Source organism: Falco biarmicus, unplaced genomic scaffold (genome assembly GCF_023638135.1).
Source record: "Falco biarmicus isolate bFalBia1 unplaced genomic scaffold, bFalBia1.pri scaffold_405, whole genome shotgun sequence".
NCBI classification, from domain to species: domain Eukaryota; kingdom Metazoa; phylum Chordata; class Aves; order Falconiformes; family Falconidae; genus Falco; species Falco biarmicus.
In genome coordinates this window covers 3,002-27,065 of record NW_026611955.1, presented here as the reverse complement: position 1 = coordinate 27,065, position 24,064 = coordinate 3,002, and the positions used below count along the sequence as shown (strand labels likewise).

The 24,064-nt window shown below is 63.3% G+C and overlaps 1 protein-coding gene across 1 annotated transcript in view; it reads right to left on the bottom strand.

The window, feature by feature from the left end:
* Window positions 1-23,152, bottom strand: part of CHD8 (chromodomain helicase DNA binding protein 8) — a gene marked incomplete at both ends in the record, with an annotated part of 30,785 nt that extends 7,633 nt beyond the window's left edge. The window contains 33 exon segments of the mRNA XM_056326224.1: window positions 1,615-1,669; window positions 1,834-1,910; window positions 3,093-3,206; window positions 3,349-3,452; window positions 5,009-5,098; window positions 5,198-5,256; window positions 5,258-5,355; window positions 6,376-6,575; window positions 7,700-7,757; window positions 7,760-7,886; window positions 7,888-7,914; window positions 7,995-8,105; window positions 8,217-8,397; window positions 10,610-10,776; window positions 10,871-11,066; window positions 12,159-12,372; window positions 12,643-12,898; window positions 12,991-13,134; window positions 13,962-14,138; window positions 14,266-14,505; window positions 14,837-14,962; window positions 15,057-15,194; window positions 15,336-15,419; window positions 17,040-17,157; window positions 17,429-17,484; window positions 17,571-17,639; window positions 18,505-18,699; window positions 18,781-18,895; window positions 20,250-20,623; window positions 21,854-22,102; window positions 22,104-22,217; window positions 22,899-22,942; window positions 22,945-23,152. Coding sequence (XP_056182199.1) covers window positions 1,615-1,669; window positions 1,834-1,910; window positions 3,093-3,206; window positions 3,349-3,452; window positions 5,009-5,098; window positions 5,198-5,256; window positions 5,258-5,355; window positions 6,376-6,575; window positions 7,700-7,757; window positions 7,760-7,886; window positions 7,888-7,914; window positions 7,995-8,105; window positions 8,217-8,397; window positions 10,610-10,776; window positions 10,871-11,066; window positions 12,159-12,372; window positions 12,643-12,898; window positions 12,991-13,134; window positions 13,962-14,138; window positions 14,266-14,505; window positions 14,837-14,962; window positions 15,057-15,194; window positions 15,336-15,419; window positions 17,040-17,157; window positions 17,429-17,484; window positions 17,571-17,639; window positions 18,505-18,699; window positions 18,781-18,895; window positions 20,250-20,623; window positions 21,854-22,102; window positions 22,104-22,217; window positions 22,899-22,942; window positions 22,945-23,152 — 4,585 coding nt within the window.
* Between the last annotated feature and the right edge of the window lie 912 nt (window positions 23,153-24,064).

Below are 24,064 nucleotides of genomic sequence, written 5' to 3'. Positions count from 1 at the left end.
CCAAGGCCCACGATCTCCTCAGGGTTCCATAACACCTCCCGGGGTCCTACAGATCTCCCCGGGTTCCTACAGATCTCCCCAGGTTCCTACGGATCTCCCCAGGTTCCTACGGATCTCCACGGGTTCCTACGGATCTCCACGGGTTCCTACGGATCTCCTGGGTTCCTACGGATCTCCTGGGTTCCTAGGGAGCTCCCCAAGGTCCTACGGAGCTCCCCAAGGCCCACGATCTCCTCAGGGTTCCATAACACCTCCTGGGGTCCTACGGATCTCCCCAGGTTCCTACGGATCTCCACGGGTTCCTACGGATCTCCTGGGTTCCTACGGATCTCCTGGGTTCCTACGGATCTCCTGGGTTCCTAAGGAGCTCCCCAGGATCCTATGGAGCTCCTGGGGGCCCACGATCTCCTCAGGGTTCCGTAACACCTCCTGGGGTCCTACGGATCTCCCCAGGGTCCTACGGATCTCCCCGGGTTCCTAGGGAGCTCCCCAGGGCCCACGATCTCCTCAGGGTTCCATAACACCTCCTGGGGTCCTATGGATCTCCCCAGGTTCCTACGGATCTCCCCAGGGTCCTATGGAACTCCTGGGGTCCCATGATCTCCTCAGGGTTCCATAACACCTCCTAGGGTCCTACAGATCTGCTGGGTCCCATGGATCCTCCTCGGGTTCCTATGGAGCTCCTGGGGCTCCTACGGATCTCCTCGGGGTCCCATAAAACCTCCTGGGGCCCTACAGATCTCCCGGGTTCCTATGGATCTCCTCAGGGTCCCATGAGCCCCCCTGGGGTCCTATGGATCTCCTGAGGTTCCTACAGATCTCCTGAGGTTCCTACGGATCTCCTCAGCGTCCCATAAAACCTCCCGGGACCCTATGGGTCTCCTCAGGTTCCTAAGGATCTCCTGGGGTTCCCATGGATCTCCTGAGGTTCCCATGGATCTCCTGAGGGTCCCATGAGCCCCCTGGGATCCTATGATCTCCTGAGGTTCCCATGAGCCCCCTGGGGTCCTATGGATCTCCTGAGGTTCCTATGGATCTCCTCGGGGCTCCCATAAAACCTCCTGGGGCCCTACAGATCTCCTCAGGTTCCTAAGGATCTCCTCAGGTTCCTAAGGATCTCCTGGGGTTCCCATGAGCCCCCTGGGGTCCTATGGATCTCCTGAAATTCCTACGGATCTCCTGAGCTTCCCATGAGACCCCCCCGGGGTCCCCATGGATCTCCTGAGGTTCCTACAGATCTCCTCAGGTTCCTACGGATCTCCTCAGGTTCCTACGGATCTCCTCAGGTTCCCACGGATCTCCTCAGGTTCCCATGAGCCCCCTGGGGTCCTATGGATCTCCTGAAATTCCTACGGATCTCCTGAGCTTCCCATGAGACCCCCCCGGGGTCCCCATGGATCTCCTGAGGTTCCTACGGATCTCCTCAGGTTCCTACGGATCTCCTGAGGTTCCTACAGATCTCCTGAGGTCCCACAGGGCTGCAGGGCAGAGCCACCCTACAGGGCTGGGGGTGGGGGGTGGGGGTGGGTGTCTATAGGGGCAGCCCTAGAGGACCAGGGGGACCCTATAGGACCAGGGGGACCCTATAGGACCAGGGGGACCCTATAGACTTACCTTCATCCCCGTCCACCACCGAGATCTCCTCGTCCAGCAGCATCAGGGGGTCCGCCTGGTGGGGGAGGGGGGGCAGCAGGGTCACCTCCATCCCCCATCCCCCCCCCCTCATGGGGGTGCATATAGAGGGGGGGACACGTATAGATTTGAAGGGGGGGTGGGGGGGGGTGGGGGAGGGGTACAGGTGGTGTGTCCCCCACCCCACCCCCAACTTCTCACCTCGTCGTCCACCTCCTTGGCCACCCCCGGGAGGGGTTTGTACTCGGGGTCCTCGCAGTCCTTGTCGAAATCCACGCTGGGGGAGGGGCACGGAGGGGGGAACACCCCCCCACACACACAAAATAAGGACCCATCCCCCCCCCCCCCCCCCCCAAAACCCACAGGAACCTCCCCCTCCCCCCCCAAAACCCACGTCCCCACCACCACCACCAAACCACGGGGCGCCTCAGCAGGTCAGGATGGTCAACTCAGCCCGGCCACGCGCCGGTCAGTATTAGCATGGCGTGGTCATCAGCGGCACCTCAGAAATTTTGGGGGGGTGGGGGGGGTGGGGGGGGGGGGGGACACACCACAAAGCGGGGCTGGGGCACCCCAAAACACCACAAAAAAGGGTCTGGAGAACCTCAAAGGTGGGCTGGAGGACCAAAAAACACCCCAAAGAGGGGCTGGAGAACCTCAAGACACCTCAAAGGAGGTCTGGAGAACCACAAAGGTGGTTTGGAGCTCCCCAAGACTCCCCAAAGAAGGTCTGGAGCACCTCAAAAGTGGTCTGGAGCACCTGAAGACCCCCCAGAGAAGGTCTGGAGAACCTCCAAGAAGGTCTGGAGCTCCCCAAGACACCACAAAGAAGGTCTGGAGAACCTCACAGGTGGTCTGGAGCACCCCAAGACTCCACAAAGAAGGTCTGGAGAACCTCCAAGGTGGTCTGGAGCACCCCAAGACTCCCCAGAGAAGGTCTGGAGAACCCCAAAGGTGGTCTAGAACACCCCAAACCTCCACAAAGAAGATCTGGAGAACCTCCAAGGTGGTCTGGAGCACCCCAAGACCCCCCAGAGAAGGTCTGGAGAACCCCAAAGGTGGTCTAGAGCACCCCCAAACCTCCACAAAGAAGATGTGGAGAACCTCCAAGGTGGTCTGGAGCACCCCAAGACTCCCCAGAGAAGGTCTGGAGAACCCCAAAGGTGGTCTAGAGCACCCCAAGACTCCCCAGAGAAGATCTGGAGAACCTCCAAGGTGGTCTGGAGCACCCCAAGACTCCCAGAGAAGATCTGGAGAACCTCCAAGGTGGTCCGGAGCACCCCAAACCTCCCCAAAGAAGATCTGGAGAACCTCAAGACCCCCCAGAGAAGATCTGGAGAACCTCCAAGGTGGTCTGGAGCACCCCAAACCTCCCCAAAGAAGATCTGGAGAACCTCAAGACCCCCCAGAGAAGATCTGGAGAACCTCCAAGGTGTGCGGGGACCCCCGGGGACTCACCCCCTCCCCGACGTCCAAGCGCTGCTCGGCAGCGATAGCCTTCTCGTCGGGGCGGCCGGCCTTCTCCAGGAAGCAGAGCGCGGGGTCGGCGCGCATGGTGTTGTACTTCTCGTAGCCTGTCCCCACCCCACCCCACCCCCCCAAAAAAAAAAAAAAAAAAAAGGGGGGGGGGGACACACGCACCGTCACGACCCCAATTCTGCTGGATTTCACCCCAAAAAGTGTCTCCGCCCCGCCCCGCCCCCACCGGCAACGTACCATGTTTGAAGACCCCGATGAGGAGGGATTTGTCGGCTTCGGCGTCCCACCACGCCGTCGGCACCTCCAGCTGCTCCACCAGCGGGAACCAGATGTCGATCTCGCTGGAAAGGGGGGACAGAAATGGGGGAGGGGGTCAGGGGAACCCCCAAAGCGGGGCCTGAGCACCCCTGGAGACACCAGAGAAGGTCTGGAGAACCTCCAAGGTGGGCTGGAGCACCCCAAGATTCCTCAAGGAAGTTCTGGAGAACCTCCAAGAAGGTCTGGAGCACCCCAAGACTCCCCAGAGAAGGTCCGGAGAACCTCCACGATGGTCTGGAGCACCCCAAGACTCCTCAAGGAAGTTCTGGAGAACCTCTAAGAAGGTCTGGAGCACCCCAAGACTCCCCAGAGAAGGTCTGGAGAACCTCCAAGAAGGTCTGGAGCACCCCAAGACTCCCCAGAGAAGGTCTGGAGAACCTCAAAGGTGGTCTGGAGCACCCCAAGACTCCCCAGAGAAGGTCTGGAGAACCTCCAAGGTGGGCTGGAGCACCCCAAGACTCCACAAGGAAGTTCTGGAGAACCTCCAAGAAGGTCTGGAGCACCCCAAGACCCCCCAGAGAAGGTCTGGAGAACCTCCAAGAAGGTCTGGAGCACCCCAAGACTCCCCAGAGAAGGTCTGGAAAACCTCCACGATGGTCTGCAGAACCCCAAGACTCCCCAGAGAAGGTCTGGAGAACCTCAAAGGTGGGCTGGAGCACCCCAAGACTCCCCAGAGAAGGTCTGGAGAACCTCAAAGGTGGTCTGGAGCACCCCAAGACTCCCCAGAGAAGGTCTGGAGAACCTCAAAGGTGGTTAGGAGCACCCCAAGACTCCCCAGAGAAGGTCTGGAGAACCTCCAAGAAGGTCTGGAGCACCCCAAGACTCCCCAGAGAAGGTCTGGAGAACCTCCAAGAAGGTCTGGAGCACCCCAAGACTCCCCAGAGAAGGTCTGGAGAACCTCAAAGGTGGGCTGGAGCACCCCAAGACTCCACAAGGAAGTTCTGGAGAACCTCCAAGAAGGTCTGGAGCACCCCAAGACACCCCAGAGAAGGTCTGGAGAACCTCCACGATGGTCTGGAGCACCCAAGACTCCCCAGAGAAGGTCTGGAGAACCTCCAAGGTGGTCTGGAGCACCCCAAGACTCCCCAGAGAAGGTCTGGAGAACCTCCAAGGTGGGCTGGAGCACCCCAAGACTCCTCAAGGAAGTTCTGGAGAACCTCCAAGATGGTCTGGAGCACCCAAGACTCCCCAGAGAAGGTCTGGAGAACCTCCAAGAAGGTCTGGAGCACCCCAAGACTCCCCAGAGAAGGTCTGGAGAACCTCAAAGGTGGGCTGGAGCACCCCAAGACTCCCCAGAGAAGGTCTGGAGAACCTCCAAGAAGGTCCGGAGAACCTCCAAGAAGGTCTGGAGAACCTCCAAGAAGGTCTGGAGAACCTCCAAGAAGGTCTGGAGAACCTCCAAGAAGGTCTGGAGAACCTCCAAGGCTCCACAAGGAAGTCCTGGAGAACCTCAAAGAAGGTCTGGAGCACCCCAAGACTCCACAAGGAAGTCCTGGAGAACCTCCAAGAAGGTCTGGAGCACCCCAAGACTCCCCAGAGAAGACCCGGAGAACCTCCACGCAAGGTCCTACGGCCTCACCTGGCCACCGCTCCCGCCAGCACCTTCTCCGCCTGGTCCCCGATGACCTCCTGCCGCAGGTAGTAGAGCATCCGCACCCTCAGCAGAACCCTGGGAGAAGATGGGTGGGACAAAGGGAGGTCAACCCAACCCGGAGGCACCTCCGGGAGGTCAAGGAGAAGAAGACCTCCGAGGAGGACCTCCACCCACTTGTTGCACTGGTGCTTGAGGTGCTTCTTGTAGCTCTCGTCTTGGAAGAGGGTGTCGGGGGTTGTACTTGCGGATCCACTCGGCCTTGTGGACATCAAAGGTGCTTTGGGACTTGACCTTCTTGCCCTTGCGACCACGAGGAACCGGGATGGAAAGTCCTGGAGAAGAAGGACGGAGCAAAAGGTGAAGAACGTCGCGGTTGACTCCAGCGAACATCTGCTGCTGGTTGCCACCACCGCACAACTGGAGATAGACTCGGTCCAGCATCTCTGAGAACTTCCCTGTGGTTGCCACCACAGCACACCTGGAGATAGACTTGGTCCATCATCTCCACCAAGAACTTCCCTGTGGTTGCCACCACAGCACACCTGGAGATAGACTTGGTCCATCATCTCCACCAAGAACCTCCCTGTGGTTGCCACCACAGCAGACCTGGACCTAAACTGGGTCCATCATCTCCACCAAGAACTTCCCTGTGGTTGCCACCACAGCAGAGCTGGACCTAAACTGGGTCCATCATCTCCACCAAGAACTTCCCTGTGGTTGCCACCACAGCAGAGCTGGGACCAAGAACCTCCCTGTGGTTGCCACCACAGCAGACCTGGACCTAAACTGGGTCCATCATCTCCACCAAGAACCTCCCTGTGGTTGCCACCACAGCAGAGCTGGACCTAAAGTGGGTCCATGATCTCCACCAAGAACTTCCCTGTGGTTGCCACCACAGCAGAGCTGGGACCAAGAACCTCCCTGTGGTTGCCACCACAGCAGACCTGGACCTAAACTGGGTCCATCATCTCCACCAAGAACTTCCCTGTGGTTGCCACCACAGCACACCTGGAGATAGACTTGGTCCATCATCTCCACCAAGAACCTCCCTGTGGTTGCCACCACAGCAGACCTGGACCTAAACTGGGTCCATCATCTCCACCAAGAACTTCCCTGTGGTTGCCACCACAGCAGAGCTGGGACCAAGAACCTCCCTGTGGTTGCCACCACAGCAGACCTGGACCGAAACTGGGTCCATCATCTCCACCAAGAACCTCCCTGTGGTTGCCACCACAGCAGAGCTGGACCAAAACTGGATCCATCGTCTCCACCAAGAACCTCCCAGTGGTTGCCACCACAGCAAGGACCCGAGAAGGTCCTCGGTTGTCCCCAAGGTGCCGCAGAAGCCTCACCCGAGTGGTTCTGGAGCTCCTTGGCCTTGCCGTTCTCGCTGGGGCTGATGAGGTCCCAGATGAAGCCCTTGATGTTCTCGTCGCCGCGGTAGTGGAGGAGGCAGTAGACCAAGATGGCCCGGCAGATGGTCTCCACGTCCCGCTCCGAGAGGCGCCGCTTGAAGCGCCCGTGGGACAAGATCTCCCGCCAGCGGCCCCACCTGCGGGTAGAAGACACGGGGCGGAGGTCAGCGGTTCCTTCACCTCCCAGGGGCCACCTCCACTGAGCGTCTGCTCGTGGTGGCCACCAGAAGAACCGTTAGCTGGTCTGCTCTCTCCAAAAACATCTGCTGGTGGTTGCCACCACAGCAGAGCTGGGAGCGAGAACCTCCCTGTGGTTGCCACCACAGAAGACCTGGACCTAAACTGGGTCCACGATCTCTGAGAACTTCCCTGTGGTTGCCACCACAGCAGACCTGGACCGAAACTGGGTCCATCATCTCCACCAAGAACCTCCCTGTGGTTGCCACCACAGCAGAGCTGGAGATAGACTTGGTCCATCATCTCCACCAAGAACTTCCCTGTGGTTGCCACCACAGCAGAGCTGGAGATAGACTTGGTCCATTATCTCCACCAAGAACTTCCCTGTGGTTGCCACCACAGCACACCTGGAGCCAGACTTGGTCCATTATCTCCACCAAGAACCTCCCTGTGGTTGCCACCACAGCAGAGCTGGACCTAAACTGGGTCCATCATCTCCACCAAGAACTTCCCTGTGGTTGCCACCAGAGCAGACCTGGGACCGAGAACCTCCCTGTGGTTGCCACCACAGCAGACCTGGACCGAAACTGGGTCCATCATCTCCACCAAGAACTTCCCTGTGGTTGCCACCACAGCAGACCTGGACCTAAACTGGGTCCATCATCTCCACCAAGAACCTCCCTGTGGTTGCCACCACAGCACACTTGGAGATAGACTTGGTCCATTATCTCCACCAAGAACTTCCCTGTGGTTGCCACCACAGCAGACCTGGACCCAGACTTGGTTCATTATCTCTGAGAACTTCCCTGTGGTTGCCACCACAGCAGAGGTGGACCTAAACTGGGTCCATCATCTCCACCAAGAACTTCCCTGTGGTTGCCACCACAGCAGACCTAGACCCAGACTTGGTCCATCATCTCCACCAAGAACTTCCCTGTGGTTGCCACCACAGCAGACCTGGACCCAGACTTGGTCCATTATCTCCACCAAGAACTTCCCTGTGGTTGCCACCAGAGCAGACCTGGGACCGAGAACCTCCCTGTGGTTGCCACCAGAGCAGAGGTGGCCCCAAGCCCGTCCTCACCCGTAGACCAGGAGATGTTTCTCCACGCGGAAGCAGTCGGTGCGGCCGTAGGCGTGGTGCAGGGCGTGGTGGTGCCGGTCGTGACCGCCTGGACCTCGGGTTTCTCCTCGTCTTCGCTCTCCAGGTCCGAGAACTCCACCAGGTCGTCGTCCCGTAACGTGCTGAAGTGGCGCGTCTGCTTGCGCACCCCGCGGCGTGTCGATCACCAGGTTGTTCTGGAGGCCAGAAGATCCGTCAGGAACCGAGTCCGACGACCCCCGCGGACCACCCCCCTCCCCCCACCATTCACCACCACCTTGCTGTTGAGAAGGTCCAGGTCCAGGTCGGCTTTCTTGGCCCACTTCTGCCAGAAGTTGGGGTCATCCAAGGCGATGTCCGTGCGGTTCTCGGAAGCCACGAAGCTCGCCTGGGATGGACACCAAGAGTTGGGAGACCTTGGAGGACCTCCCAGAAGGAAGATGTCCTCCCCCCTCCCCTCCACCCCACCACCGTGGTGGGAAGGGACCTTCGGAGATACCTTGGCGAAGGTGGACCCCTTCCCTCGCTCTCGATGGTGATGGTGGTGGTGCGGGCGCAGAAGAATCTGGTCGATGTCCTCCTCGCAGAACTTGGAACCTTCATCGTCTTCTTCCATGATGGCCGCGTAGGCCCCCTTGCGCAGCAGGTCCTCGATCTCCTTCTTGGAGAACTGCTGGATCTGCCGGTGGGGGTGGAGAAGACGGGGACAACGTGGGGTGAGGCAGCCGGCCAGGATGGTGGTCCAAACCCCTGAGGTTCTCCTCCCACCCAAACCATCTCCAAGACCTACGTCCCTCAGGATGAGGTTCTTCACGCCCCGTCCCCCTCGGACAACCCCGTCCCCAAGGTCTCCAGGCTCGGAAGGTCTCCATCACCGTGGTCTTCAAACCGGGTTTCTCATGAAGGACCCAATCCACAGGGTCTCCAGGCCCCACTTCCCTTGGAGAACCGATTCTACAAGGTCTCCACGCCCCGTTCCTCATGGAAGACCTCCACCCCAAGACCTCCTGGAAGACCTCCACCCCAAGACCTCCTGGCCCTGTTCCTCTTGGAAGACCTCCTCCCCAAGACCTCCTGGAAGACCTCCACCCCAGGACCTCCTGGCCCCGTTCCTCTTGGAAGACCTCCACCCCAAGACCTCCTGGCCCCGTTCCTCCTGGAAGACCTCCACCCCAAGACCTCCTGGCAGACCTCCACCCCAAGACCTCCTGGCAGACCTCCACCCCAAGACCTCCTGGCCCCGTTCCTCATGGAAGACCTCCACCCCAAGACCTTCTGGAAGATCTCCACCCTGAGTCCTCCTGGCCCCGTTCCTCCTGGAAGACCTCCTCCCCAAGACCTCCTGGCCCCGTTCCTCTTGGAAGACCTCCACCCCAGGACCTCCTGGCCCCGTTCCTCTTGGAAGACCTCCACCCCAAGACCTCCTGGCCCCGTTCCTCTTGGAAGACCTCCACCCCAGGACCTCCTGGCCCCGTTCCTCTTGGAAGACCTCCACCCCAGGACCTCCACACCCTGTTCCTCTTGGAAGACCTCCACCCCAGGACCTCTACGCCCCGTTCCTCTTGGAAGACCTCCACCCCAAGACCTCCACACCCTGTTCCTCTTGGAAGATCTCCTCCCCAAGACCTCCTGGCCCCGTTCCTCTTGGAAGACCTCCACCCCAGGGCCTCCACACCCTGTTCCTCCTGGAAGACCTCCTCCCCAAGACCTCCTGGCCCCGTTCCTCATGGAAGACCTCCACCCCAAGACCTCCACACCCTGTTCCTCTTGGAAGATCTCCTCCCCAGGACCTCCTGGCCCCGTTCCTCTTGGAAGACCTCCACCCCAGGGCCTCCACACCCTGTTCCTCCTGGAAGACCTCCTCCCCAAGACCTCCTGGCCCCGTTCCTCATGGAAGACCTCCACCCCAAGACCTCCACACCCTGTTCCTCTTGGAAGATCTCCTCCCCAAGACCTCCTGGCCCCGTTCCTCTTGGAAGACCTCCACCCCAGGGCCTCCACACCCTGTTCCTCCTGGAAGACCTCCTCCCCAAGACCTCCTGGCCCCGTTCCTCTTGGAAGACCTCCACCCCAAGACCTCCTGGCCCCGTTCCTCCTGGAAGACCTCCACCCCAGGACCTCCACACCCTGTTCCTCCTGGAAGACCTCCTCCCCAAGACCTCCTGGCCCCGTTCCTCTTGGAAGACCTCCACCCCAGGGCCTCCACACCCTGTTCCTCCTGGAAGACCTCCACCCCAAGACCTCCTGGCCCCGTTCCTCCTGCAAGACCTCCACCCCAAGGCCTCCTGGCCCCGTTCCTCATGGAAGACCTCCACCCCAGGGCCTCCACACCCCGTTCCTCCTGGAAGACCTCCTCCCCAAGACCTCCTGGCCCCGTTCCTCCTGGAAGACCTCCACCCCAGGACCTCCTGGCCCCGTTCCTCATGGAAGACCTCCACCCCGAGACCTCCTGGCCCCGTTCCTCCTGGAAGACCTCCACCCCAGGGCCTCCACACCCTGTTCCTCCTGGAAGACCTCCACCCCAAGACCTCCACACCCTGTTCCTCTTGGAAGACCTCCACCCCAAGACCTCCTGGCCCCGTTCCTCCTGGAAGACCTCCACCCCAGGACCTCCTGGCCCCGTTCCTCTTGGAAGACCTCCACCCCGAGACCTCCTGGCCCCGTTCCTCCTGGAAGACCTCCACCCCAGGGCCTCCACACCCTGTTCCTCCTGGAAGACCTCCACCCCAGGGCCTCCACACCCTGTTCCTCCTGGAAGATCTCCTCCCCAAGACCTCCTGGCCCCGTTCCTCATGGAAGACCTCCACCCCAGGGCCTCCACACCCCGTTCCTCTTGGAAGACCTCCACCCCAGGACCTCCTGGCCCGGCTCCCCTCAGAAGACCGCTCACCCCCCGCGATGTTGCCCTCGCGGCCGCTCATGGACTGCAGCACGGCCTTGTCCAGGCCCAGCTTGAGGCTGGCCTTGTCGAACATCTCGCGCTCGTAGGAGTTGCGCGTGATGAGCCTGTAGACCTTGACCGCTTTGCTCTGCCCGATCCGGTGGCACCGCGCTTGCGCCTGGAAGAAGAAGACGACGACGGCGGGTCACGACGCGCACGGAAGGTGACGCCCCGCCGAGCCCAGGGCGGCGCGGCGGACGCGGTGGCCCAACCTGGAGGTCGTTCTGGGGGTTCCAGTCGGAATCGAAGATGATGCAGGTGTCGGCGGCGGTGAGGTTGATGCCCAGGCCGCCCGCCCGCGTGCAGAGCAGGAAGACGAAGCGGTCCGAGTCGGGCTTGCTGAAGCGGTCGATGGCGGCTTGGCGCAGGTTGCCGCGGACGCGCCCATCGATCCGCTCGTAGAGGTACCTACGAGGTCCCCAAAACCACGTTCACCGAGGGCCTGAAGGTTCCCTTGGAAGACCTCCACCCCGAGACCTCCTGGCCCCGTTCCCCTTGGAAGATCTTCTTCCCAAGACCTCCTGGAAGATCTTCTTCCCAAGACCTCCTGGAAGATCTTCGTCCCAAGACCTCCTGGAAGATCTCCATCCCAAGACCTCCACACCCCGTTCCTCATGGAAGACCTCCACCCCAAGACCTCCTGGAAGACCTCCTCCCCAAGACCTCCTGGAAGACCTCCACCCCAAGACCTTCTGGAAGACCTCCACCCCAAGACCTCCTGGCCCCATTCCTCTTGGAAGACCTCCACCCCAAGACCTCCTGGAAGACCTCCTGGCCCTGTTCCTCTTGGAAGACCTCCTTCCAAAGGCCTCCTGGAAGACCTCCACCCCAGGACCTCCTGGCCCCGTTCCTCCTGGAAGACCTCCACCCCAAGACCTCCTGGCCCCGTTCCTCTTGGAAGACCTCCACCCCAAGACCTCCTGGCCCCGTTCCTCCTGGAAGACCTCCTCCCCAAGACCTCCTGGCCCCGTTCCTCCTGGAAGACCTCCACCCCAAGACCTTCTGGAAGACCTCCTCCCCAAGACCTCCTGGAAGACCTCCACCCCAAGACCTTCTGGCCCTGTTCCTCTTGGAAGACCTCCTCCCCGAGACCTTCTGGAAGACCTCCTCCCCGAGACCTTCTGGAAGACCTCCTCCCCGAGACCTTCTGGAAGACCTCCTCCCCGAGACCTCCTGGCCCTGTTCCTCTTGGAAGACCTCCACCCCAAGACCTTCTGGAAGATCTCCACCCTGAGTCCTCCTGGCCCCGTTCCTCTTGGAAGACCTCCTCCCCAAGACCTCCTGGCCCCGTTCCTCGTGGAAGACCTCCACCCCGAGACCTCCTGGAAGACCTCCTCCCCAAGACCTCCACACCCCGTTCCTCTTGGAAGACCTCCACCCCAAGACCTCCTGGAAAACCCTCCTTCCAAAGGCCTCCTGGAAGACCTCCACCCCAAGACCTCCTGGCCCCCTTCCCCTTGGAAGACCACCCGAAGGTGACCCCGTGGCGCCACCTCTTACCTCTTCTGGATGAGGTAGTCCTCCAAGATGTCGAGACAGCGGACCATCTGGGAGAAGATGAGCACCTTGTGGCCGCCGGCCTTCAGCTTGGGCAGCAGCTTGTCGATGAGCACCAGCTTGCCGGCCGAGCGGACCATGGCCTGGAGGTGGAAGTCGTGGGGGACGTGGTGGTGACACGACTCCCGGAACTCGGCCAAGATCTTCTCCTCCGCGCCTGTTGGGTGGAGAAGAGACCATCGGTGGGGTGGCGGGCGCGATCTCCTCAGGAGACGCCCCCACCCGCAGCGAGACTTGAGGGGGCACCGAAGCCCGAGTAGACGGGCTGGTGGACCTCCATCGCCACGATGCCACCAGAGGCCACCAGGTCCTCGGTGGAAAGGTGGGCGAGACCAGGAGGAGCAGGGATGGGGCGGCGTTGACCCCCGGGGTTGTCCGCCAGCAGCGGGAGGACAAGGGCCACCCTGGGCCACCGCCGGGTCCTCACCGTTGATGAGGTAGGGGTGGTTGCAGCACTTGCGCAGCTCCATCATGGTGTTGAGCAGGTTGGGCATGTTGGTGTGACCGGCGCCTTTGGAGAGGAAGGAGAAGTTCTTCTCCAGGATGGCCCGGTAATATTTCTTCTGGATGTTGGTCAACTCCACCTCGATGATGGTCTCCTGTTTGGGCGCCAGGTTCTTCTCCACGTCCTCCTTCAACCGACGGAGCATCATGGGTTTGAGGATGGCCTGGAGCTTCTGCACCTGCAGGTGGGACGAGCGGGGAGAAGTCACCGGCGGTTCGGGCAGGACGCGGGTGCCCAGGGAAGGGTCCCAGGTCCTCCTGATGTCCTCACCTGCTCCTCCGTCTTGAGATCACCAAAGTCTTTGAGGAACTCGGCTTCGGAAGGGAACTGAGAAGGTTCCAGAAAGTGCAGGAGGCTGAAGAGCTCTTCCACCGTGTTCTGGAGCGGGGTGCCCGTCAGCAGGACTTTGTGCTCCTGAGGACCAGGAGGTGCAGAACGTCGGGGCGTGGTTGGGAGGTGGAAGGCAGGGGACGTGCCCCAACACCTCCAGGTCCCACCAAGACCCCACAGGCACCTTCAGGACCATCCCTGGGCCACGGGGTGAGCCCAAACCTCTCCAGATGCCACCAAGACCCCCACGGGCACCACGGGGTGAGCCCAAACCCCTCCAGATGCCACCAAGAACCTCATGGGCACCATCCCTGGGCCACGGGGTGAGCCCAAACCTCTCCAGATGCCACCAAGTCCCCCACGGGCACCACGGGGTGAGCCCAAACCCCTCCAGATGCCACCAAGACCCCCACGGGCACCACAGGGTGAGCCCAAACCCCTCCAGATGCCACCAAGACCCCCACGGGCACCACCTGGTGAGCCCAAACCCCTCGAGATGCCACCAAGACCCCCACGGGCACCACAGGCTGAGCCCAAACCTCTCCAGATGCCACCAAGACCCCCAGGGGCACCATCCCTGGGCCACGGGGTGAGCCCAAACCTCTCCAGATGCCACCAAGACCCCCACGGGCACCACGGGGTGAGCCCAAACCTCTCCAGATGCCACCAAGACCCCCACGGGCACCATCCCTGGGCACCACGGGGTGAGCCCAAACCTCTCCAGATGCCACCAAGACCCCCACGGGCACCACGGGGTGAGCCCAAACCTCTCCAGGTGCCACCAAGACCCCCAGGGGCACCACGGGGTGAGCCCAAACCCCTCGAGATGCCACCAAGACCCCCAGCGGCACCTCCAGGCCCCCCCGTTTCGCCCCGCCGCGAGGAGAAGAGTTGTCCACCGGGCCTCTCACCAGGTCCATGTGCTTGAGGCTGTCGAGGAGCTTGCAGTTGCGGTTCTTCAGGCGGTGGGCCTCGTCGATGATGACGCACCGCCACTCGATCTCCCGCAGCTCGGGGCAGTCGGAGAGGATCATCTCGAAGGTGGTGATGAGCGCGTCGAATTTGTAGGCCCCGGGGATGAGACGACCCTGAAAGGGTGGAGAAGAGGTGAAGTTCTGGTGGTGGGGACCACCAACCTCAACCCCCAAAAAAGCTCGGAAGAACCTGGAGGACCACATGGGTGACCTTGGAGAAGAAAAGCCACCGGGTTTTTACCCGCGAGTCCTTGCAGTACATCTCGTACTGCTGGATCATCTGCCGCGAGGCCAAGCTGCCGTGGTAGACGATGCTGTTCATCTCCGTCCAGGTGTTGAACTCCCGTTCCCAGTTGGTGATGGTGGAAAGCGGCGCGATGACCAGGAACGGACCGCGGATGCCCACGTTGTAGACCTCTTGGAGGAAAGCGATGGACTGGATGGTCTTCCCCAAACCCATCTCGTCGGCCAGGATGCAGTTCTGCCTGCGGGGAGGCGACCGGCGGGGGTTGGAAGGTGGTGGAACCATCCATCCCACGTGTCCTCCACCCCCCCAGCTGCCCTTCCCCCGCCGGCCCGTTGTACCAGTTGGGAAGGTGGTGGAACCGTCCATCCCACGTGTCCTCCACCCCCCCAGCTGCCCTTCCCCCGCCGGCCCGTTGTACCAGTTGGGAAGGTGGTGGAACTGTCCATCCCACGTGTCCTCCACCCCCCCGGCTGCCCTTCCCCCGCCGGCCCGTTGTACCAGTTGGGAAGGTGGTGGAAACGTCCATCCCACGTGTCCTCCACCCCCCCATCTGCCCTTCCCCCACTGGCCTGTTGTACCAGTTGAAGAGCAACCAGTTGACCCCTTCCAGTTGATACTCGCGGAGCTGGTTGTGGTTCTTGTACTCGTGGGACAACTCCAGCTTCTTCCAGGAACCGGCTTGGGGACGGGGCTGAGAAGAAAAAAAAAAAAAAAAGGTGGGAGATGATGGTGGTGGTGGACCAAACCCTGGGGTGGGGTGGGGTGGGAGGAGAAGACCTTCTCACCAAGCGTTTGAGCTCGGGGTGTCGGGCTTGGATGCGTTTGAAGTCGCCGATCTTCCCCTCGTCCACGTCCTCCTTCAGCTCCCACGTGCTGTCCTCGTAGGGCAAGGAGCACCACTTGACCAAGTAGTAGACCACCGGCTGCCACCAGAAATGGGACAACCACCAAAAAAAAAAAAAAAAAAAAAAAAAAAAAAAAAAAAAAATGTCACCGAGGTGGGGGAGGGGCGGTTTGGGGACCAGGAGGTCACCGTCGGCCCCCGGTTCCACCTCCCCGCTCACCTCCCCGTTGTCCTTGTCGACGCTGTGGGACTCGTCCAAGATGCGGTCCACCTCGACGTAGTCGGGGTTGAAAGGTTCTTCATCCTTTGGAAGGGGGGAGGGGGGGGGGCGAGATGGGGGAGGGGCGGTGAGCGGTGCCCCGAACCTCTCCAGATGCCACCAAGAACCTCACGGGCACCATCCCTGGGCCACGGGGTGAGCCCAAACCCCTCCAGATGCCACCAAGACCCCCCACAGGCACAACAGGGTGAGCCCAAACCTCTCCAGATGCCACCAAGAACCTCATGGGCACCACAGGCTGAGCCCAAACCTCTCCAGATGCCACCAAGAACCTCATGGGCACCATCCCTGGGCCACGGGGTGCGCCCAAACCTCTCCAGATGCCACCAAGACCCCCCACAGGCACCACAGGGTGAGCCCAAACCCCTCCAGATGCCACCAAGAACCTCATGGGCACCACAGGGTGAGCCCAAACCCCTCCAGATGCCACCAAGAACCTCATGGGCACCACAGGGTGAGCCCAAACCCCTCCAGATGCCACCAAGAACCTCATGGGCACCATCCCTGGGCCATGGGGTGAGCCCAAACCCCTCCAGATGCCACCAAGAACCTCATGGGCACCACAGGGTGAGCCCAAACCCCTCCAGATGCCACCAAGAACCTCATGGGCACCATCCCTGGGCCATGGGGTGAGCCCAAACCTCTCCAGATGCCACCAAGACCCCCCACAGGCACAACAGGGTGAGCCCAAACCTCTCCAGATGCCACCAAGAACCTCATGGGCACCACAGGCTGAGCCCAAACCTCTCCAGATGCCACCAAGAACCTCATGGGCACCATCCCTGGGCCACGGGGTGAGCCCAAACCTCTCCAGATGCCACCAAGACCCCCCACAGGCACCACAGGGTGAGCCCAAACCCCTCCAGATGCCACCAAGAACCTCATGGGCACCACAGGGTGAGCCCAAACCCCTCCAGATGCCACCAAGAACCTCATGGGCACCACAGGGTGAGCCCAAACCCCTCCAGATGCCACCAAGAACCTCATGGGCACCATCCCTGGGCCATGGGGTGAGCCCAAACCTCTCCAGATGCCACCAAGACCCCCCACAGGCACAACAGGGTGAGCCCAAACCTCTCCAGATGCCACCAAGAACCTCATGGGCACCACAGGGTGAGCCCAAACCTCTCCAGATGCCACCAAGAACCTCATGGGCACCATCCCTGGGCCACGGGGTGCGCCCAAACCTCTCCAGATGCCACCAAGACCCCCAGGGGCACCATCCCTGGGCACCACGGGGTGAGCCCAAACCCCTCCAGATGCCACCAAGACCCCCACAGGCACCATCCCTGGGCACCACAGGCTGAGCCCAAACCCCTCCAGATGCCACCAAGACCCCCACGGGCACCACCTGGTGAGCCCAAACCTCTCCAGATGCCACCAAGTCCCCCATGGGGCACCACGGGGTGAGCCCAAACCCCTCCAGATGCCACCAAGACCCCCACAGGCACCATCCCTGGGCACCACAGGGTGAGCCCAAACCCCTCCAGATGCCACCAAGACCCCCCACGGGCACCACAGGGTGAGCCCAAACCCCTCCAGATGCCACCAAGCCCCCCCATGGGCACCACGGCATGAGCCCAAACCCCTCCAGATGCCACCAAGAGCGACGCGACCCCCCCACCCCCGCCCCACCCCCAGCACCTCGTGGAAGAAGTGTCGCATCTGAGTCATCTTGGTTTTGAAACGCTTCAGCTTCTGGTGGATCCTCTTGTCCTTCTCCAGCTGGTCGATGGTGGCCCACTCGCAGTGGAGGTAGGAACTGGGGGGGGTGGGGGGGATGGGACAGGGGGGGACAAAGAGTCATCCCACCCCACCCCACCCCTCCCTCCACCACGAAGCTACTCGGGGTTGACCGAAAGCAACGTCGGCAAAAAAAAAAGTTCTCCAAGAGCCACCTCGTGTGGAGAACCGGGTCGGTGGACCTTCAACCCAACGCTGGAGCACCACCAGGAGCCCACCCCATGGGTGGCAGAGGTCCAAAGGGCCACCCGACCCCACCCAAAGCAAGATCCTTCACCGGGGCCACCTACTAGTTCTTGTACTTGACGAAGAACTCCTCCGACTCGGTCAACTGCCCCGACGGAAGCTGTGGGAGATACAGGTGGGACGTCGGCAAAAGGCCCACCCACCACCACCGCCACGGCCACCACGGCCACCACGGGGGTTCCTCACCTCCTTCTTCACCACCCGCATGGAGAGGACCTTGTCCACGATGGCGGCGTCCTCCTCACTGGGGTTCTCCTGGAGGCGGGGAGGAGAAAAGATGAAGATGACGGTGAGAAGGGATGGTGGACACCACGGACCCAAACCTCTCCAGATGCCACCAAGACCCCCACGGGCACCACGGGGTGAGCCCAAACCCCTCGAGATGCCACCAAAACCCCCACGGGCACCATCCCTGGGCCATGGGGTGAGCCCAAACCTCTCCAGGTGCCACCAAGTCCCCCAGGGGCACCACGGGGTGAGCCCAAACCCCTCCAGATGCCACCAAGACCCCCATGGGCACCACAGGATGAGCCCAAACCCCTCGAGATGCCACCAAGACCCCCACGGGAACCACAGGGTGAGCCCAAACCCCTCGAGATGCCACCAAAACCCCCACGGGCACCATCCCTGGGCCATGGGGTGAGCCCAACCTCTCCAGATGCCACCAAGACCCCCATGGGCACCACGGGGTGAGCCCAAACCTCTCCAGATGCCACCAAGACCCCCATGGGCACCACAGGGTGAGCCCAAACCCCTCGAGATGCCACCAAAACCCCCACGGGCACCATCCCTGGGCCATGGGGTGAGCCCAACCTCTCCAGATGCCACCAAGACCCCCATGGGCACCACGGGGTGAGCCCAAACCCCTCCAGATGCCACCAAGACCCCCATGGGCACCACAGGCTGAGCCCAAACCCCTCCAGATGCCACCAAGACCCCCACGGGCACCACGGGCTGACCCCAAACCCCTCCAGATGCCACCAAGACCCCCACGGGCACCACGGGGTGAGCCCAAACCCCTCCAGATGCCACCAAGACCCCCACGGGCACCATCCCCGGGCACCACATCCGTAGGAGCGGCTGGTGGCCACCAGGGAAACCATCCCAGAAGACCACCCACCACAAAAAACTGCATGGAGGGCAGGGTCTCGCCCTCTGGCTCCGGCTCCGGGGCTGGCGGCTGCGGGACCGGTGGCTGCTCAGGTCTCACCGGCCCCGTCACGTCAAGTTCTTCATCCTCCTCATCGTCGGTGATCTTGATGTCCAAGTCCTCCGTGTACTTCTTCCGCTTGACCTGCCGGTTGGACCTGCGCTTCTGGAGAGGACAGACGGGGACGGGATGAGGCGGTCGCCGCGTCGGCGTCGCGCGGAGCAGCGCGGGCCGCGTCGCCGTTACCTGCACGCTGGTTTCTTCTTCCTCCCGCGGCGACGCCGCCGGCATCACCTCGGCGTCCGAGTTGTCGGAGGAGGCGTTGCGCTTCCGCTTCTTGCCCACCACGGGGGTGATGGTGCTGGCGGGGGGGGGGGAGGGGAGGCGTCAGGGGGGGGGGGGGGGGAGGGGGGAGGGGGACCTCCTCGGGGTCAAGAGCCACGGCCAAGGGGTGGTGGAACAAGGCCGGGGGGTGGGGAAGAACGGGGCGAGGGGTGAAGGCCACGGAGGCCGCGGTTGGGTGAAGGCCAAGACCAAGGTTGGGGGGAGACCACGGAGGCCGCGGTTGGGTGATGGCCAAGACCAATGTTGGGGGGGAGACCAGGGAGACCGTGGTTGGGCCAAGGCCACAGAGGCCGCGGTTGGGTGATGGCCAAGACCAAGGTTGGGTGATGGCCAAGACCAAGGTTGGGGGGAGACCACGGAGGCCACGGTTGGGTGATGGCCAAGACCAAGGTTGGGGGGAGACCACGGAGGCCGCGGTTGGGTGAAGGCCAAGACCAAGGTTGGGGGGGGACCAGGGAGACCGCGGTTGGGTGAAGGCCAAGACCAAGGTTGGGGGGAGACCACGGAGGCCACGGTTGGGTGAAGGCCAAGACCAAGGTTGGGGGGGGACCAGGGAGACCGCGGTTGGGCCAAGGCCACGGACGGACACCGCGGTTGGGTGATGGCCACGGACGGACACCACGGTTGGGTGAAGGCCACGGACACCGCGGTTGGGTGAAGGCCACGGACACCGCGGTTGGGTGAAGGCCACGGACACCGCGGTTGGGTGAAGGCCACGGACACCGCGGTTGGGTGAAGGCCACGGACACCGCGGTTGGGTGAAGGCCACGGACACCGCGGTTGGGTGAAGGCCACGGACACCGCGGTTGGGTGAAGGCCACGGACACCGCGGTTGGGTGAAGGCCACGGACACCGCGGTTGGGTGAAGGCCACGGACACCGCGGTTGGGTGAAGGCCACGGACACCGCGGTTGGGTGAAGGCCACGGACACCGCGGTTGGGTGAAGGCCCACGGACACCGCAGTTGGGTGAAGGCCACGGACACCGCGGTTGGGTGAAGGCCACGGACACCGCGGTTGGGTGAAGGCCACGGACACCGCAGTTGGGTGAAGGCCACGGACACCGCAGTTGGGTGAAGGCCACGGACACCGCGGTTGGGTGAAGGCCACGGACACCGCGGTTGGGTGAAGGCCACGGACACCGCGGTTGGGTGAAGGCCACGGACACCGCGGTTGGGTGAAGGCCACGGACACCACGGTTGGGTGAAGGCCAAGCCCAAGGTTGGGGCCCAACAGAACCACAGCTGAAGACCCCAAGTGCCTGAAGACCACCAGGGGTGGGCACCACCGAAGCCCCCCGAGCTGGGTGCCACCACCAAGGCCACCCCCCCTCCCCCCCTCCCCCGCTTCGGGGGAGCTGAGGACATCTCACCTGGGTTTGCTGCGCCCCTTGCTCTTGCCGGAGCCACCTTGCCCCTTGCCCTTGCGAGGTCTCTCCTCCTTGGCCCCACCGCGGTCGCCGGGCCCCTTCCGCCGGCGCTTCCGCTCGCCTTCCTCCTCGGGCCGGACGCTGGGCAGCTCGTCCTCGTTGAGGACGCGGGGGATGTTCTGCTCGCCGCGGGCTCGGGCGCGGGCGATGGCTTCGGCGACGATGCGGTTGGCTTTCTCCTGCTTCTTCTGGTGCTCCAGCTTGCGGCTCTCCTCCGAGGCGCCCCGCGAGCCGGGGGTGGCCAAGGCGGCCACCTCGCTGGTGCTCAGCACCTTCACCACCGACAGGCCCGGGGAGCCGCCCTGAGAGGAACCGGCCTGCGGGAGGAGGCGACAGCCGCGGTGGGACGGAGATCACAGGGGGAGGCAACAACCCAAGATCTGGGGCCCACCACGGCCAACCAGGATCTGGGGGCCCACCATGGCCAACCAGGATCTGGGGGCCCACCACGGGCCAACCAGGATCTGGGGGCCCACCACGGCCAACCAGGATCTGGGGGCCCACCACGGCCAACCAGGATCTGGGGGCCCACCATGGCCAACCAGGATCTCGGGCCCACCACGGCCAACCAGGACCTGGGGGCCCACCACGGCCAACCAGGACCTGGGGGCCCACCACGGCCAACCAGGACCTGGGGGCCCACCACGGCCAACCAGGACCTGGGGGCCCACCACGGCCAACCAGGATCTGGGGGCCCACCACGGCCAGCCAGGACCTCGGGGCCCACCACGGCCAACCAGGATCTGGGGGCCCACCACGGCCAACCAGGATCTGGGGGCCCACCACGGCCAACCAGGATCTGGATCTGGGGGCCCACCACGGCCAACCAGGATCTGGGGGCCCACCACGGCCAACCAGGATCTGGGGGCCCACCACGGCCAACCAGGATCTGGGGGCCCACCACCACCAGGACCTGGGGGCCCACCACCACCAGGACCTCTGGGCCCACCACCACCGGGATCTGGGGCCCACCACCACCGGGATCTGGGGCCCACCACCACCGGGATCTGGGGCCCACCACCACCGGGATCTGGGGCCCACCACAACCGGGATCTGGGGCCCACCACAACCGGGATCTGGGGGCCCACCACAACCGGGATCTGGGGGCCCACCACAACCGGGATCTGGGGGCCCACCACAACCGGGACCTCTGGGCCCACCACAACCGGGACCTCTGGGCCCACCACCACCAGGACCTGGGGGCCCACCACCACCGGGATCTGGGGGCCCACCACCACCGGGACCTGGGGGCCCACCACCACCGGGACCTGGGGGCCCACCACCACCGGGACCTGGGGGCCCACCACCACCGGGATCTGGGGGCCCACCACCACCGGGATCTGGGGGCCCACCACCACCGGGATCTGGGGGCCCACCACCACCGGGACCTGGGGGCCCACCACAACCAGGATCTGGGCCCACCACCACCAGGATCTGGGGCCCACCACGGCCAACTTGGACACACCACCAGGACCACTCCCAGACACCCACCCCCCAGAAGCTCCTCACCATCCCCCTCCCCCCCGCCCCCCCCCCCAACTTCTCACCTGAGGTTGAAGAACCACCTTCAACGGCACCGTCAACCTCTGCCCCGCGCTCCCCACCACCTGCGGCACGGAGGAGACGGCCACCGGAGCCGCTTGCCCGCCAGCGCCGGGAGGTTGTTGGAGAAGCTGGATCTTCTGGGGGGTCCCCGCTTGGCCGGCGGGGGGTTGTTGGACCTGGAGTTGGATGGTGACCACCTTGGCGGGTTGGCCTGGGGTCCCTTTGGCTTGGCCCAGGGCGGCCAGTTGGTTTGCCCTGAAGAACGATCTTGCCGGGCAGGCTACCCAACACCACGTGGCGCTGGCCCGGGGGGGCGCCACCACCGGGGGGCTGCTGGAGGACCAACGTGATGCGCTTCGATTCACCCTACGGAGACAAAAAAAAGAGCGTTAAAACGGGAGGGGTCAGCACGGCCACGGGACCTCTGGAGACCCCAGGGGACCTCCCATGACATCGACCTTGAGCCCCAAGACGTGGCTACGGCCGGGGACCCCGACGCTGAGGATCTCAAGAAGTTTGAGGACCTCGGTGCTGGGTGGTGACCTCCGAGGATCTCCCAAACCCAACGGATCCTCTTGACCTTGAGGACCACCACTTCATCCTGAAGACCCCCAAACCACCCCCTGAGCCCCCCACCCCCACAAAACCCCACCCCAGGAGATCCCCTTGACCTTGAGGGCCACCACCGTTCCCTGAAGGTCCACCAACCCACCCCTGAGCCCCCAACCCCATCCCAGGAGATCCCCTTGACCTTGAGGGCCACCACCGTTCCCTGAAGGTCCACCAACCCACCCCCTGAGCCCCCCAACCCCACCCCAGAAGATCCCCTTGACCTTGAGGACCACCCCCACTTCATCCTGAAGTCCCCCAACCCACAGACCCCCACCCCAGGAGATCCCCTTGACCTTGAGGGCCACCACCGTTCCCTGAAGGTCCACCAACCCACCCCCTGAGCCCCCCACCCCCACAGACCCCCACCCCAGGAGATCCCCTTGACCTTGAGGACCCCCCCACCCCCCCCAAAGCCCCTCCCCCACCCCCGGTCACCTGCGCCGGCGCCGACGTCAGGGTGACGGCGGGTTTTAGGGGGGTCCCGGCCCCCCAGCCTTGACCGGTTGTAAGACCAACTGCTTGACGGGTCTTCCAGGTTGGACCAAGCGATGGACGGTGGCAGCGGTGGGGGAGGTGCCGGTCCCGGTTGTCCCCCCCGTCCCAGTTACCGGCGTCACTTTCCCAGTTAAAACCGTCGCCCGCGTTACCGGTAACGATGGAAATACCGGGTCGAAGTTGGGGGGTCCCGGTCAAGACCTTGGCGAATGTCACCTTCCCCCCGTTGGGGGTGGTCGCCCCCCCCGGCGGGACACCGGTTGACTGGGCGGGGTGGGGGAGGGGCCCCCCGCGGTCGTCCCCCGGGGGGGGCTTTGAGGATGACGATTTTGGGGGGGGGGGGCGACCCCCGAGGAGGAGGGGGAGGGGGAGGGGGTGGGGGGCAGGGTGGTGGCCACCCCCATGAAGGGGTTGCCCTGGCTGAGGACCTCCTGCTCGGGGTGGGGGGGGGGCGGGGGGGGGTGGGGGGCTTCGGGGGGGGGTTGTGGGGCTTCGGGGGGGGGCGGGGGAGGGGCAGGGGGGTCGGGGGGGGGGGTGGGGCGGGGGGGGGTCTAAAGCCCCCGCCAGGCCTAAAGCTTCTTCGATGGGGTCGGGGTGGGGGTGGTGGGGGGGGGGGCGCGAAGGTCTCGTCCGCCAGGGGGTCCAGGCCGCCGAAGAGGTTGGGGTCGTCGAAGAGGTCATGATGGGGTCGGCCATGGTGGGGGGAGGGGCTGGGGGGGGTCCCGACCCCCCCCCGGAAGCTGGGGGGAGGGGGCGGGGTCTCACGTCAGGCAGCGGCGGTGGGGGGGGGTCCGCACCTCGGGGCTGCTGGGGGGGGGGGGGGGACACAAAAAAAAAAAAAAAAAATAAAAAAAAAGAAAAAGAAGAGAGAAGGTGGGGGGAGGGGCCCAAAATAGCCCCACCCCCGATAACCCTGCCCACCCGACAGCCCCTCCCTCCAATAGCCCCGCCACCTGATAGCCCCCATAGCCCCTCCCCCAAACAGCCACGACCCCCCAATAGCTCCCCAATAGCCCCGCCCTCCAATAGCCCCGCCCACCTGATACCCCGCCCACCTGATAGCCCCCATAGCCCCGCCCCCCAATTGCCCCTCCCTCGAACAGCCA